The sequence below is a fragment of the Amaranthus tricolor genome, chromosome 6 (assembly GCF_026212465.1).
Source record: "Amaranthus tricolor cultivar Red isolate AtriRed21 chromosome 6, ASM2621246v1, whole genome shotgun sequence".
NCBI lineage: Eukaryota > Viridiplantae > Streptophyta > Magnoliopsida > Caryophyllales > Amaranthaceae > Amaranthus > Amaranthus tricolor.
The window spans coordinates 16,105,560-16,120,099 of NC_080052.1; the positions used below are offsets into that span (position 1 = coordinate 16,105,560).

Sequence of the window (14,540 nt, forward strand, 5' to 3'; positions counted from 1 at the left end):
ACCAAACGTCGATCCCTTTGGGTGACAAGCACATAAATTCTCAATTTTCAATTAATTTCTTTCAAATTATTTGAGATGTCTGATCCTTATCTGAATTACAATGCCTCGATTAGAAATGAAACAACACTACTTGCACAACCACATAACAGTATGGTCCAAGCGTGTACCTTTAAGCGCTGCAACAACAACGTTGAAGCACGACATAAATTTCGCCCTCTTATGAATCGAGGTCCTAAATAACACACACACAAAACGATCACGTATTAGGACGTGTTTACACATTTAATCCACTCCATATGCTAAAATATCACTAAGACTTGATAATTTTTAATTGTTTACATCCAATTCCCAGAGGTTCCAAATTTCAAGTTCTGACCAGAAACTTTAAGGGTCATTTCCGATAGATTAGAAAATTCAAATGAAAAATCTGACTTTGCATTGCGTTCGGAACGCGTCAATTCCCTTGGTTACCAAATTTCGTAATTTCTAACATCCATTTACTATTTTTAATTATTTTAAGCTTTTAACGAGTTTTTAACGCAACGGTGCATAAAACAACGGAAAACAACTAACGTTTCCGGGTCGGCACCTTTAACGAGGCAGATCAGCTGCTGCCCGAATACATATACATATATATATTTTTTTAAACACATCATTATTATTATTTTATATATACATTATCAACCCCTTTTTTTTTCTTTTAAATCTCATGACGAAAATAATTCTAGCAAGGTCACATTCACAAAATCCTTCAAGAGACTTGAAATTTCATAAATTATGATAACTAAATTAAATACTTAATTCTCTTAACAAATTAAATTTTGTAGAGAATTACAAAACCAAATCACCCTTTTAAATCAAGACACATATATATAAATATAACACAATCCTTCAAACAAATCAAATTTTGCTAAAGGATTATTAAACCCTTGGATGACTACATAACTTAATCCATACCAACTTAATTTCTACTAAAAAATTGAAATTTAGTTAGAGAAATATAAACCATAAAAGAAATTTATTTAAATATCAACATAAACTCAATTCTTATAACAAATTTAAACTTTGTTAAAGAATATAAATCAAGAACATAACTTAATCCTTTTAACAAAATTAAGGTTTATTAAAGGATTGTTAAAGAAAATTACATAAAAATATACTCAATCCTCCTCAAAGTCATAGGATATCATCATACATAAATGTAATTCATCTTAGAAAACCTTGTATATAAAATCTATAAAATTCAATTAAACTTACCCCTTTGATCAAAAGATTGAATGGAAAAACAAGAGAACACTTTTTTTTTGGAAAATACCGAACCAAAAAGCACAAAGGAAAGAATTTTTCTGATTTTCATTGTTCACTTGGGAGCTTAGAAGGGTAAAGAACTCAAATGGTGTTCACAAGGATTAATAGGAAATTAAGGAATGAGCTTAATGTGCCATAATACACACTTATGAGAGGAGTTACAAGACTCCTCTCATTCCTCCACACAACCGGCCACCCTTCCCCTCCCCTAGTCTTTTATTTTTTTTAATTAATTATTAATTATATAATTGTCTTTTTTTTTTTGTTAAAAACAGAAAAGAAATATTACGCGATAACAACGTATGCGATAAAACGCGTTACCGTTAAATTAATCTTACTTCGTTTCTTATAATTAACCATTTAAAATAAATAATTCAATATTACTTTATTTTTCTATACTTTATTTTATTATATTTTATTTATTGTTAAACCCGATAAATTACGGGGTGTTACAGACTACCTCCCTTAAAAGAAGTTACGTCATCGTAACTTGCATGGCAACGGAAAACGTAGAACACATATGTTATCATAACACAACACTTGCAAAACAAAACTACCAACCAAAAGATTTAACATTACTCGCGCGAAATTCCTATCGCCCTCTACCCCCCCCCCCCCTCCCCCCCCTTAAGAAGGTACTTCCCCGTAACGCCACTAACCTGAAAAAGGTGAGGGTACTTTTCTCGCATAGCGTCTTCCGTTTCCCATGTAGCCGCTTCACGCTCGTGATTTGACCACAAGACCTTTACCATAGATATATCCTTCCGTCGTGTACTACGGAACTTCGTGTCCAAGATTCTAATCGGTTTCTCAGAGTAAGACAAGGATGTATCCAAATCTAATGGTTCGGGATCTAAGAAATGAGAGGCTGCGGCATGATATCGCTTAAGCTGCGACACATGAAATACGTCATGTACCTTTTCCAAGGAGTTTGGAAGGGCTAACCGATAAGCCACCTTACCCACACGTTCCAAAATTTCATATGGCCCTATGAATCGAGGGCTCAACTTTCCACGAGCACCAAAATGTACTACTCCGTGCATGGGTGATACGCGAAGTAATACCTGTTCTCCCATGGTGAACTCTTCTGCTCGTCGCTTCAAATCAGCGTAAGACTTTTGACGTTCTTGTGCCGCTTTCAAACGATCCCTTATCAACTTCACCTTTTCAGTCATCTGAAATAACAACTCAGGTCCCAAGGTCACCACTTCGGTGAAATCATCCCAATAAACCGGACTACGACAACGACGTCCATACAAAGCCTCGAATGAAGCCATCTGTATAGATGCCTGATAACTGCTATTGTAAGAAAATTCGACCAGATCCAAGTGTTCGTTCCACGACCCTTGCCATTCCATGGCAATAGCACGCAACATATCCTCTAATATCTGATATTTCCGCTCTGTTTGCCCATCCGTCTGCGGATGGAATGATGTACTATAAAGCAACGTAGTACCCATTGCCAGTTGCAAGGTTTGCCAGAATAGTGACAAATACCGTGTATCTCTATCGGACACAATAGTACGGGGCACACCATGAAATCGCACGACATATTTAATGTAAGCTCGAGCTAATTGTTCCATCTTCCAACAACAGTTCATAGGGATGAAACGGGTTGACTTAGTCAAACGATCCACTATGACCCATAATGCATCATTTCCTGCCTTTGTCCGGGGTAAAACCACAACAAAATCCATAAAGATATCATCCTACTTCCATATCGGTATCTCCAAAGGTTGTAGTAAACCTCTTGGTCTTTTATGCTCACTTTTAACCTTTTGACAAGTCAAACAGCGCGAGACATAATCCGCAATATCCTTCTTCATCCCAGACCACCAAAACATTAACTTAAGGTCTTGATACATTTTATCACCGCCCGGATGGACTGAAAATTTCGTACAATGGGCCTCATCCAAGATAAGTTCCTTTAAAGATTCCTCCCCTGTTGGTAAACACCAGCGACCCTTGAACCTCTAGCTTCCATCTTCCTAAACAAAGAATCCCTCCGCTTTTCCTTCTCGTGTCTGTTCCTTTAACTTCAAAAGTTTCGGATCTTTATCCTGTGAGTTTAAAATTTCTTCAAAGAACGAAGGTCGAATAGCCAAGGCATTCAGACACCCCTGTAACTCACCTTTACGTACCATTTCCAAATTTAATCAGGCAAAATCCCGATGCAATTCTTCAACTCCATCTAAGGCGGACAACGAGGGATTAGACTTCCTACTCAACGCATCGGCTACCAAGTTCGCTCGTCCCTCATGATATATGAACTCCAAATCATAATTTGTCATCAACTTTAGCCACCGACGTTGCCGCATGTTCAAATCAGGCTGAGTGTAGAGATACTTCAGACTCTGATGATCAGTGTAGATCTTACATTTGACGCCATACAAGTATTGGGGCCATATTTTGAGAGCAAACACTATAGTAGCTAACTCCAGATCATGGGTAGGATAATTAACTTCATGTATTTTTAGTTGTCGTGATGCGTAAGCAATCACCTTACGGTCCTGCATCAATACACAACCCAATCCTTTCTTCGATGCGTCACTGTAAACAGTATAATCCAACTTTAGGTCAGGTAAAGTAAGAACAGGGGCTGTAGTTAACCACTAGTGGAAAAAACCTCAGTTGCTGCGGTTTTTTTGCCATTATTTGCTGCGGTTTTGGCCCCCAGCAATAGTGATAGCAGCAAATGTCCTACTTTAAATGCTACGGTTCAAAACCGCAGCAAATAAGGGCATTATTTGCTGCGGTCATGGGCTAAAACCGCAGCAAATAATGGGTGTTATTTGCTGCGGTCAGGGGGAAAAACCGCAGCAATAAGTCTCTTTTTTTTTTTTTTTTTCTTTTTCCGTTTAATCCTTATAATAATGCAATAATATTACAATGTAATAACAGTGATTAATCCAATGATAATCACAGATAATCAACATTAATCTCTTTGTAATAATAAACTCTTGCTCGTATATATATAAAATATAATATGTACGTACATATATATATATATATATATATATATATATATATATATATTATATATATATATATATATATATATATATATATATATATATATATATATATATATATACATTAAATAAACTATAAAAAATAATCAATACTAATTACAATTTATCAAGGACAAATATTAGCAAGATACACGGCAATCTTGTCTTCTAATTCGCGCATCTCTTCACTTCTCAAAGCGCGTGTTTCCCTCGGAATGTCGTTTAAAACCTATATTATAATATTAAAATAAAAGCTATTAATATAGAAACATTACATTTTACCAATAATATATTTAATTAAGAACGTAATAAATACTTACGGCATCTATATATTCGACTCCAAATTCCTTCACGAAATTTATAATATCGTCCATAAACTTCAGCGCGTAGTAGCCGCAGTCAACGGAAGAAGGCGGTTGTTGAAAGCACTAAGAGAAAATAGAAGTTAGTGTCAAAAACGGTTAAAAACGCATAAAATCGCAACTTAACACATAAATTCTAGAATATGACTATGATTTTCAATTCTAACAACTTCTACACAATAATATATACCAAAGAGTGTTGTGTGCCAAGTTTCGTGCATAACAAACCATGTTTAAGCTACTTTACGCGCGAAATTCACAAAAACGCTTAAAAACGCATAAAATCGCAACTTAACTTCTAATTTCTAGCATATGACTATTATTATCAATTCTAACCATTTCAACACAATAATATATGCCAAATAGTGTTGTGTGCCAAGTTTCGTGCATAACAAATCATGTTTGACCTACTTTACGCGCGAAATTGGCAAAAACGCTTAAAAACCCATAAAATCGCAACTTAACTTCTAATTTCTAGCATATGACTATTATTATCAAGTATAACCATTTCAACACAATAATATATGCCAAATAGTGTTGTGTGCCAAGTTTCGTGCATAACAAACCATGTTTGACCTACTTTACGCGCGAAATTGACAAAAACGCTTAAAAACGCATAAAATCGCAACTTAACTTCTAATTTCTAGCATATGACTATTATTATCAATTCTAACTATTTCAACACAATAATATATGCCAAATAGTGTTGTGTGCTAAGTTTCGTGCATAACAAACCATGTTTGACCTACTTTACGCGCGAAATTGACAAAAACGCTTAAAAACCCATAAAATCGCAACTTAACTTCTAATTTCTAGCATATGACTATTATTATCAAGTATAACCATTTCAACACAATAATATATGCCAAATAGTGTTGTGTGCCAAGTTTCGTGCATAACAAACCATGTTTGACCTACTTTACGCGCAAAATTGACAAAACCGCTTAAAAACGCATAAAATCGCAACTTAACTTCTAATTTCTAGCATATGACTATTATTATCAAGTCTAACCATTTCAACACAATAATATATGGAAAATAGTTTTGTGTGCCAAGTTTCGTGCATAACAAAGCATGTTTGACCTACTTTACGCGCGAAATTGACAAATAAAAACGCGAAATTGACAGCATCAAATTAGTGACCAGACCACCTTGCACGACACGTGGAGACCAAAACTATGAATCCAGGACCTAGGTTAAAGTGGAAATGGAATCTTGGTATTTGGATCTAGCTATCAAGGTCATAAAACCATTCTAACAATCCCCGTGGACTGATAGAAGCTGAGCCGAAGGAGTGCTGGTCGACAGTTTGCTAGATCAGAATTTTGTTTAAGTGTTTGTGGTTGTTTCGTGTTCTTTTCTTGATCATTTGTAGTTTTTGACTGTGTCATTAATCAAAGCTTACGCACAACATTAATCCTTGCATAAACAAGGCCTTAATCAGCCCCGGTTTCGCATCAAAACCAAGTTTGAGTACTTTGCGCGCGAAATTGACAAAAACGCTTAAAAACGCATAAAATCGCAACTTAACTTCTAATTTCTAGCATATGACTATTATTATCAATTCTAACCATTTCAACACAATAGTATATGCCAAATAGTGTTGTGTGCCAAGTTTCGTGCATAACAAACCATGTTTGACCTACTTTACGCGCGAAATAGCAAAAACGCTTAAAAACCCATAAAATTGCAACTTAACTTCTAATTTCTATCATATGACTATTATTATCAAGTATAACCATTTCAACACAAAAATATATGCCAAATAGTGTTGTGTGCCAAGTTTCGTGCATAACAAACCATGTTTGACCTACTTTACGCGCGAAATTGAAAAAAACGCTTAAAAACGCATAAAATCGCAACTTAATTTCTAATTTCTAGCATATGACTATTATTATCAATTCTAACCATTTCAACACAATAATATATGCCAAATAGTGTTGTGTGCAAAGTTTCGTGCATAACAAACCATGTTTGACCTACTTTACGCGCGAAATTGACAAAAACGCTAAAAAACGCATAAAATCGCAACTTAACTTCTAATTTCTAGCATATGACTATTATTTTCAATTCTAACCATTTCAACACAATAATATATGCCAAATAGTGTTGTGTGCCAAGTTTCGTGCATAACAAACCATGTTTGACCTACTTTACGCGCGAAATTCACAAAAACGCTTAAAAACGCATAAAATCGCAACTTAACTTCTAATTTCTAGCATATGACTATTATTATCAATTCTAACCATTTCAACACAATAATATATGCCAAATAGTGTTGTGTGCCAAGTTTCGTGCATAACAAATCATGTTTGACCTACTTTACGCGCGAAATTGGCAAAAACGCTTAAAAACCCATAAAATCGCAACTTAACTTCTAATTTCTAGCATATGACTATTATTATCAAGTATAACCATTTCAACACAATAATATATGCCAAATAGTGTTGTGTGCCAAGTTTCGTGCATAACAAACCATGTTTGACCTACTTTACGCGCGAAATTGACAAAAACGCTTAAAAACGCATAAAATCGCAACTTAACTTCTAATTTCTAGCATATGACTATTATTATCAATTCTAACCATTTCAACACAATAATATATGCCAAATAGTGTTGTGTGCTAAGTTTCGTGCATAACAAACCATGTTTGACCTACTTTACGCGCGAAATTGACAAAAACGCTTAAAAACCCATAAAATCGCAACTTAACTTCTAATTTCTAGCATATGACTATTATTATCAAGTATAACCATTTCAACACAATAATATATGCCAAATAGTGTTGTGTGCCAAGTTTCGTGCATAACAAACCATGTTTGACCTACTTTACGCGCAAAATTGACAAAACCGCTTAAAAACGCATAAAATCGCAACTTAACTTCTAATTTCTAGCATATGACTATTATTATCAAGTCTAACCATTTCAACACAATAATATATGGAAAATAGTTTTGTGTGCCAAGTTTCGTGCATAACAAAGCATGTTTGACCTACTTTACGCGCGAAATTGACAAATAAAAACGCGAAATTGACAGCATCAAATTAGTGACCAGACCACCTTGCACGACACGTGGAGACCAAAACTATGAATCCAGGACCTAGGTTAAAGTGGAAATGGAATCTTGGTATTTGGATCTAGCTATCAAGGTCCTAAAACCATTCTAACAATCCCCGTGGACTGATAGAAGCTGAGCCGAAGGAGTGCTGGTCGACAGTTTGCTAGATCAGAATTTTGTTTAAGTGTTTGTGGTTGTTTCGTGTTCTTTTCTTGATCATTTGTAGTTTTTGACTGTGTCATTAATCAAAGCTTACGCACAACATTAATCCTTGCATAACCAAGGCCTTAATCAGCCCCGGTTTCGCATCAAAACCAAGTTTGAGTACTTTGCGCGCGAAATTGACAAAAACGCTTAAAAACGCATAAAATCGCAACTTAACTTCTAATTTCTAGCATATGACTATTATTATCAATTCTAACCATTTCAACACAATAGTATATGCCAAATAGTGTTGTATGCCAAGTTTCGTGCATAACAAACCATGTTTGACCTACTTTACGCGCGAAATAGCAAAAACGCTTAAAAACCCATAAAATTGCAACTTAACTTCTAATTTCTATCATATGACTATTATTATCAAGTATAACCATTTCAACACAAAAATATATGCCAAATAGGTGTTGTGTGCCAAGTTTCGTGCATAACAAACCATGTTTGACCTACTTTACGCGCGAAATTGAAAAAAACGCTTAAAAACGCATAAAATCGCAACTTAATTTCTAATTTCTAGCATATGACTATTATTATCAATTCTAACCATTTCAACACAATAATATATGCCAAATAGTGTTGTGTGCTAAGTTTCGTGCATAACAAACCATGTTTGACCTACTTTACGCGCGAAATTGACAAAAACGCTAAAAAACGCATAAAATCGCAACTTAACTTCTAATTTCTAGCATATGACTATTATTTTCAATTCTAACCATTTCAACACAATAATATATGCCAAATAGTGTTGTGTGCCAAGTTTCGTGCATAACAAACCATGTTTGACCTACTTTACGCGCGAAATTCACAAAAACGCTTAAAAACGCATAAAATCGCAACTTAACTTCTAATTTCTAGCATATGACTATTATTATCAATTCTAACCATTTCAACACAATAATATATGCCAAATAGTGTTGTGTGCCATGTTTCGTGCATAACAAACCATGTTTGACCTACTTTACGCGCGAAATTGACAAAAACGCTTAAAAACCCATAAAATCGCAACTTAATTTCTAATTTCTAGCATATGACTATTATTATCAATTCTAACCATTTCAACACAATAATATATGCCAAATAGTGTTGTGTGCAAAGTTTCGTGCATAACAAACCATGTTTGACCTACTTTACGCGCGAAATTGACAAAAACGCTAAAAAACGCATAAAATCGCAACTTAACTTCTAATTTCTAGCATATGACTATTATTTTCAATTCTAACCATTTCAACACAATAATATATGCCAAATAGTGTTGTGTGCCAAGTTTCGTGCATAACAAACCATGTTTGACCTACTTTACGCGCGAAATTCACAAAAACGCTTAAAAACGCATAAAATCGCAACTTAACTTCTAATTTCTAGCATATGACTATTATTATCAATTCTAACCATTTCAACACAATAATATATGCCAAATAGTGTTGTGTGCCAAGTTTCGTGCATAACAAACCATGTTTGACCTACTTTACGCGCGAAATTGACAAAAACGCTAAAAAACGCTAAAAAACGCATAAAATCGCAACTTAACTTCTAATTTCTAGCATATGACTATTATTTTCAATTCTAACCATTTCAACACAATAATATATGCCAAATAGTGTTGTGTGCCAAGTTTCGTGCATAACAAACCATGTTTGACCTACTTTACGCGCGAAATTCACAAAAACGCTTAAAAACGCATAAAATCGCAACTTAACTTCTAATTTCTAGCATATGACTATTATTATCAATTCTAACCATTTCAACACAATAATATATGCCAAATAGTGTTTTGTGCCATGTTTCGTGCATAACAAACCATGTTTGACCTACTTTACGCGCGAAATTGACAAAAACGCTTAAAAACCCATAAAATCGCAACTTAATTTCTAATTTCTAGCATATGACTATTATTATCAATTCTAACCATTTCAACACAATAATATATGCCAAATAGTGTTGTGTGCAAAGTTTCGTGCATAACAAACCATGTTTGACCTACTTTACGCGCGAAATTGACAAAAACGCTAAAAAACGCATAAAATCGCAACTTAACTTCTAATTTCTAGCATATGACTATTATTTTCAATTCTAACCATTTCAACACAATAATATATGCCAAATAGTGTTGTGTGCCAAGTTTCGTGCATAACAAACCATGTTTGACCTACTTTACGCGCGAAATTCACAAAAACGCTTAAAAACGCATAAAATCGCAACTTAACTTCTAATTTCTAGCATATGACTATTATTATCAATTCTAACCATTTCAACACAATAATATATGCCAAATAGTGTTGTGTGCCATGTTTCGTGCATAACAAACCATGTTTGACCTACTTTACGCGCAAAATTGACAAAAACGCTTAAAAACCCATAAAATTGCAACTTAACTTCTAATTTCTAGCATATGACTATTATTATCAAGCATAAACATTTCAACACAATAATATATGCCAAATAGTGTTGTGTACCAAGTTTCGTGCATAACAAACCATGTTTGACCTACTTTACGCGCGAAATTGACAAAAACGCTTAAAAACGCATAAAATCGCAACTTAACTTCTAATTTCTAGCATATGACTATTATTATCAATTCTAACCATTTCAACACAATAATATATGCCAAATAGTGTTCTGTGCCAAGTTTCGTGCATAACAAACCATGTTTGACCTACTTTACGCGCGAAATTGACAAAAACGCTAAAAAACGCTAAAAAACGCATAAAATCGCAACTTAACTTCTAATTTCTAGCATATGACTATTATTTTCAATTCTAACCATTTCAACACAATAATATATGCCAAATAGTGTTGTGTGCCAAGTTTCGTGCATAACAAACCATGTTTGACCTACTTTACGCGCGAAATTCACAAAAACGCTTAAAAACGCATAAAATCGCAACTTAACTTCTAATTTCTAGCATATGACTATTATTATCAATTCTAACCATTTCAACACAATAATATATGCCAAATAGTGTTGTGTGCCATGTTTCGTGCATAACAAACCATGTTTGACCTACTTTACGCGCGAAATTGACAAAAACGCTTAAAAACCCATAAAATCGAATTTGTGTACCTTTCTTGCTATCCATTTTGGAAATGTGGCTCTAGATGTAGATCCCATTTGTCCACGCACTCTTTTCATTGCGCTGAAACACATGGGAAAAGTAATACCATTTATATATATATATAACACTTAATTAAATCAAATTGGTAAAATAATTAATATTACGTACGCATTCAACAATGCTTTGAATCTTGTGTTGCGAGGTGGGCTGTTAGGTTTTTGTAATGAGTCGAAGACGTGCACAGTGTTCGTTAAAGGACATATGATCAAAAGTATCCAATGCAAACTACAAACACAAATTTAAAATCAACAAATTAGAAATTAGGTGACTTTAAAAATCAAAAGATAAGTTCAATTTCAAATATAAAACTTACTCTTCCCAATATGGAGCCAGAATGAATGTGTGTTTAGATGCAAGGGAATTAGTCAAAGCAGTCTCAATGTATGCTCTGACGACATCTGTATGATTTCTACATTTACTACCCGAAATCGTCTCCGGACAAAACCATCCAATTTTTATTGGAGGTTCGCAAGAATTTACCTCCTCGTAAACCGCACTAAACTCACAAATAAGAGAATTTTGTTAGTAATTCGGTCATTAAAACAATTAAACAACAATGCCTAACTTGTAAGATAATGAACATCACCTCATGTAGACATGGAAAAGAGCTACGTTCAGCATCTCTCCTCTCAAAAATTGCCCGATGTCACTAGGACCAATAATTACATACGGGTCTTCTGAAAAGCAGTATTGCTCCTTCAGCAGGGGCAACATGATTGGGTCCTCCTCACTTATGCGAGATGCATAATAATGCAGCCATTTGCAATCTTGAGAGAGATCTTTTAGCTCCTCATCAGTCAAAATTGGAGTGCTTGGCATCGACTTTGACCCAGTCGACACCTTTGCTGAGGAACCGACCTCTCTACAAGATCCCTTTGGACTCTTTTGCTATTTCAATTTATACAATTAAATTAGTGTGAGCATGCAATTAAAAAAATAAAAATAAATAAGGTACAAATGATTCTTACCATGTTAGTGAATCGGACCCAAGCATATGTCCATGTGACGAAACTACCTAGGGCGTCTGATAGTTTCTCAAGGCTCCATGCTGGCATTGGAATTGGGAGTGAGAAATCTTCAAACCACTTTACAATAGTCTCCACGGCCACACTGATGTGGCCACTTGTAACAGGCATTGAATGCACTGTTTGGCCCTCTTTATTTGGCTATGCCATACCATATGCAACCTCAGTTAAGTCGCCATCACTAGCAACACCTAACTGAGGCAGCAAAAGAGAACAAGGAGTCGCCTCCTGAAAATTGTGTCGTTTAGTATAATAAGCATCATAATAAAATTTTAATTACGCGTTGCAATTTAAATTAATAAGTGCTTATATATTTAAAAACTATGTACCTGTAGCACTGGCTCCGGAGTTGGCTCCGGATTTTGAGCAACGAAGTTTATGTTCTCCGGTGTGGTGTTTTCCACTTCAGGGGTATTAGTAAAGAGCTGGGGTGCTACGGGGGTAATAGGCTCGGGTGTTGGCTCGACCAAAGCGTTAGAATCCCCATGTTAACTTCCCTGATCCTCGACAATCAGGTTTGCCAAGTCCACAATGGGTGCACCCATCTTTTGCAACACGGTGGCCACCTTCGCGAGAACGTCCTTCGTAATCTCCGCTAGGAGGGTTGCTGCTTCTTCCCGCAGTGCCGTTCGGGATTGAGTAGCAACACACTCTTTGCCGAATGCCTTCTGTAACCCCACGCGGACGCCTCCTTTTCCGACTACCCGCCCACTGTGGTCTTTCCCTAAGACCATATGCAATGCGTCAACATTGCCTTTTGGGGTGAACTCCCCCATAGCTTCTTTTTCCTTCCAGCCCATCTGTTCAAATAAAAAGTGACATATATAGTAATTAGTATAAGTACATCAAAGCCAAAGAATACAAAGCAAATGAAGAATATACTTAATAATTTCAAAACTCAGTTCCCGGATCATTAATTGTAAATTTACCACTTGCATCTCGGGAATGAAGCCCGCAATACCAATCACGCACCCGATCTCCAGCAAGAGTATGTACGGATGCGGAGGTAGTCGTAGATGAGGGTGTGGATGAACTTTGATTGGGGTATAAACCCGCATCCACCCACTCTTTTCGGACCTCATCGTACGTTTTCTAGCCTAAGCGATGGTAAAACTTCCTTTTGCTTGCAGAATCAGAAGCTTTACCACGCTTTTCCTAATTAATCAATAGAAATCGAATGTCATATATTAGTTTAATGACTGAATCAAAAGAAGTAAATTCAAATTGGTAAACTATAATAGAATATGAAATACTTACAACTTCTATGGGAGTTGTTCTTTTGGCAACAAAGGCCTCCCAATCCCTCTTCGATATGTGACCCCATATTTCGTAGGTCATCTTCGAAGGTGCTTGCTCTCCACCTTTGTTTCCCGTTTTGACCTTTTTGGTCGTACGGGCACGGGTCTTCGTAATCCAGCCAATTACTAGCTTGGATTTGAAATCTCTGAATCTTTCAGCAACAGCTGAAAGAAACACATTCTTCTTGTCCTCATCGCTCTCGATGTGGAAAAGATTCTACAAAAAAAATTTATATTTGTTACTGTCAATTAAATTAATTTTAAAATCAAACTAAATGAGTAAAAATAGTAAAGTTGCTTACCACAGTATCATTCCATAGAGAGTTTCTCAAACCCTCTGGAACCTCGTTCCATGCGTGCAATATGGAAATCTTGCGGATACATAGGCCCACTTGTTTTCCATATTGCCTACGCCATTTTCCGCAGGGTTGACCCAATGCATTGTATTCCAAATGCATTGGTTTTGTGACTTTGAGGTTTTTCGTAGGACCTCGCCCTTTTCTTTTCTTATTGGTAGTGGGAGCATCCATTGGTGGGGCGTCTTCAGTCTCAAAATTATTGTCTAGAGGTGGAGCGTCTTCAGCCATACGCTCGAATCTCACAATTTGGTCCTCTTCACTGTTGTAACTACGATACTCATTATCCGAGGTCTCAATCTCGGGGACAATTTCGTCTCTGAATAGATGCATTATATATCAGTACCTGAAAGAGTATGAATAGAAATATATTAGAACATAGGTATTATTAGAAGATACCACAATACCTTAGCCGGGGGCCCTTTAGCATCCCGAGCCCCTTTACGCTTGTAGCGCGATAACCCACACCTAGGACACTCTTCTAAGTTCTCGTTTTCATTCCGATACAACACACAATCATTCGGACACGCATGAATCTTCTGGTACTCTAAGCCGAAAGGACACATGAGCTTTTTGGCATAATATGTCGACTTTGGAAGTTCATTTCCCTCAAGAAGCATCTCACCTAACGCTTCTAATAACATTGTGAAACTAGCGTCACTCCAATTGAACTTTGATTTAATGTTGAAAATTGTCAACACTGCTGTTAGTTTGGTGAACTTTGTATATCCAGGGTACAAAGGCTTTTGAGAAGCCTCTGTCAACAAGTCAAAAACACGAGGACGTTTCCCT

General features: G+C 35.8%; 1 protein-coding gene across 1 annotated transcript; it reads right to left on the reverse strand.

The window, feature by feature from the left end:
• Nucleotides 1-335: 335 nt before the first annotated feature.
• LOC130815591 (uncharacterized) lies at nucleotides 336-3,452 on the reverse strand. The gene is made up of 5 exons (XM_057682080.1): nucleotides 3,303-3,452; nucleotides 2,628-3,017; nucleotides 2,373-2,483; nucleotides 2,047-2,264; nucleotides 336-462 (listed from the first exon to the last, which is right to left on the reverse strand). The coding sequence occupies exons 1-5, from the start codon at nucleotides 3,450-3,452 to the stop codon at nucleotides 336-338; spliced, it is 996 nt and encodes a 331-aa protein (XP_057538063.1).
• Between the last annotated feature and the right edge of the window lie 11,088 nt (nucleotides 3,453-14,540).

Coding starts and splice junctions, on each gene's coding strand:
- LOC130815591 (XM_057682080.1), bottom strand. CDS start 3,452: ATGGTACGTAAAGGTGAGTTACAGGGGTGTCTGAATGCCTTGGCTATT. Junction 3,018..3,302: donor GAAAAGCGGAGGGATTCTTT/GTTTAGGAAGAT, acceptor ATATGGAAGTAG/GATGATATCTTTATGGATTT. Junction 2,265..2,372: donor AGTTCACCATGGGAGAACAG/GTATTACTTCGC, acceptor CGTGTGGGTAAG/GTGGCTTATCGGTTAGCCCT.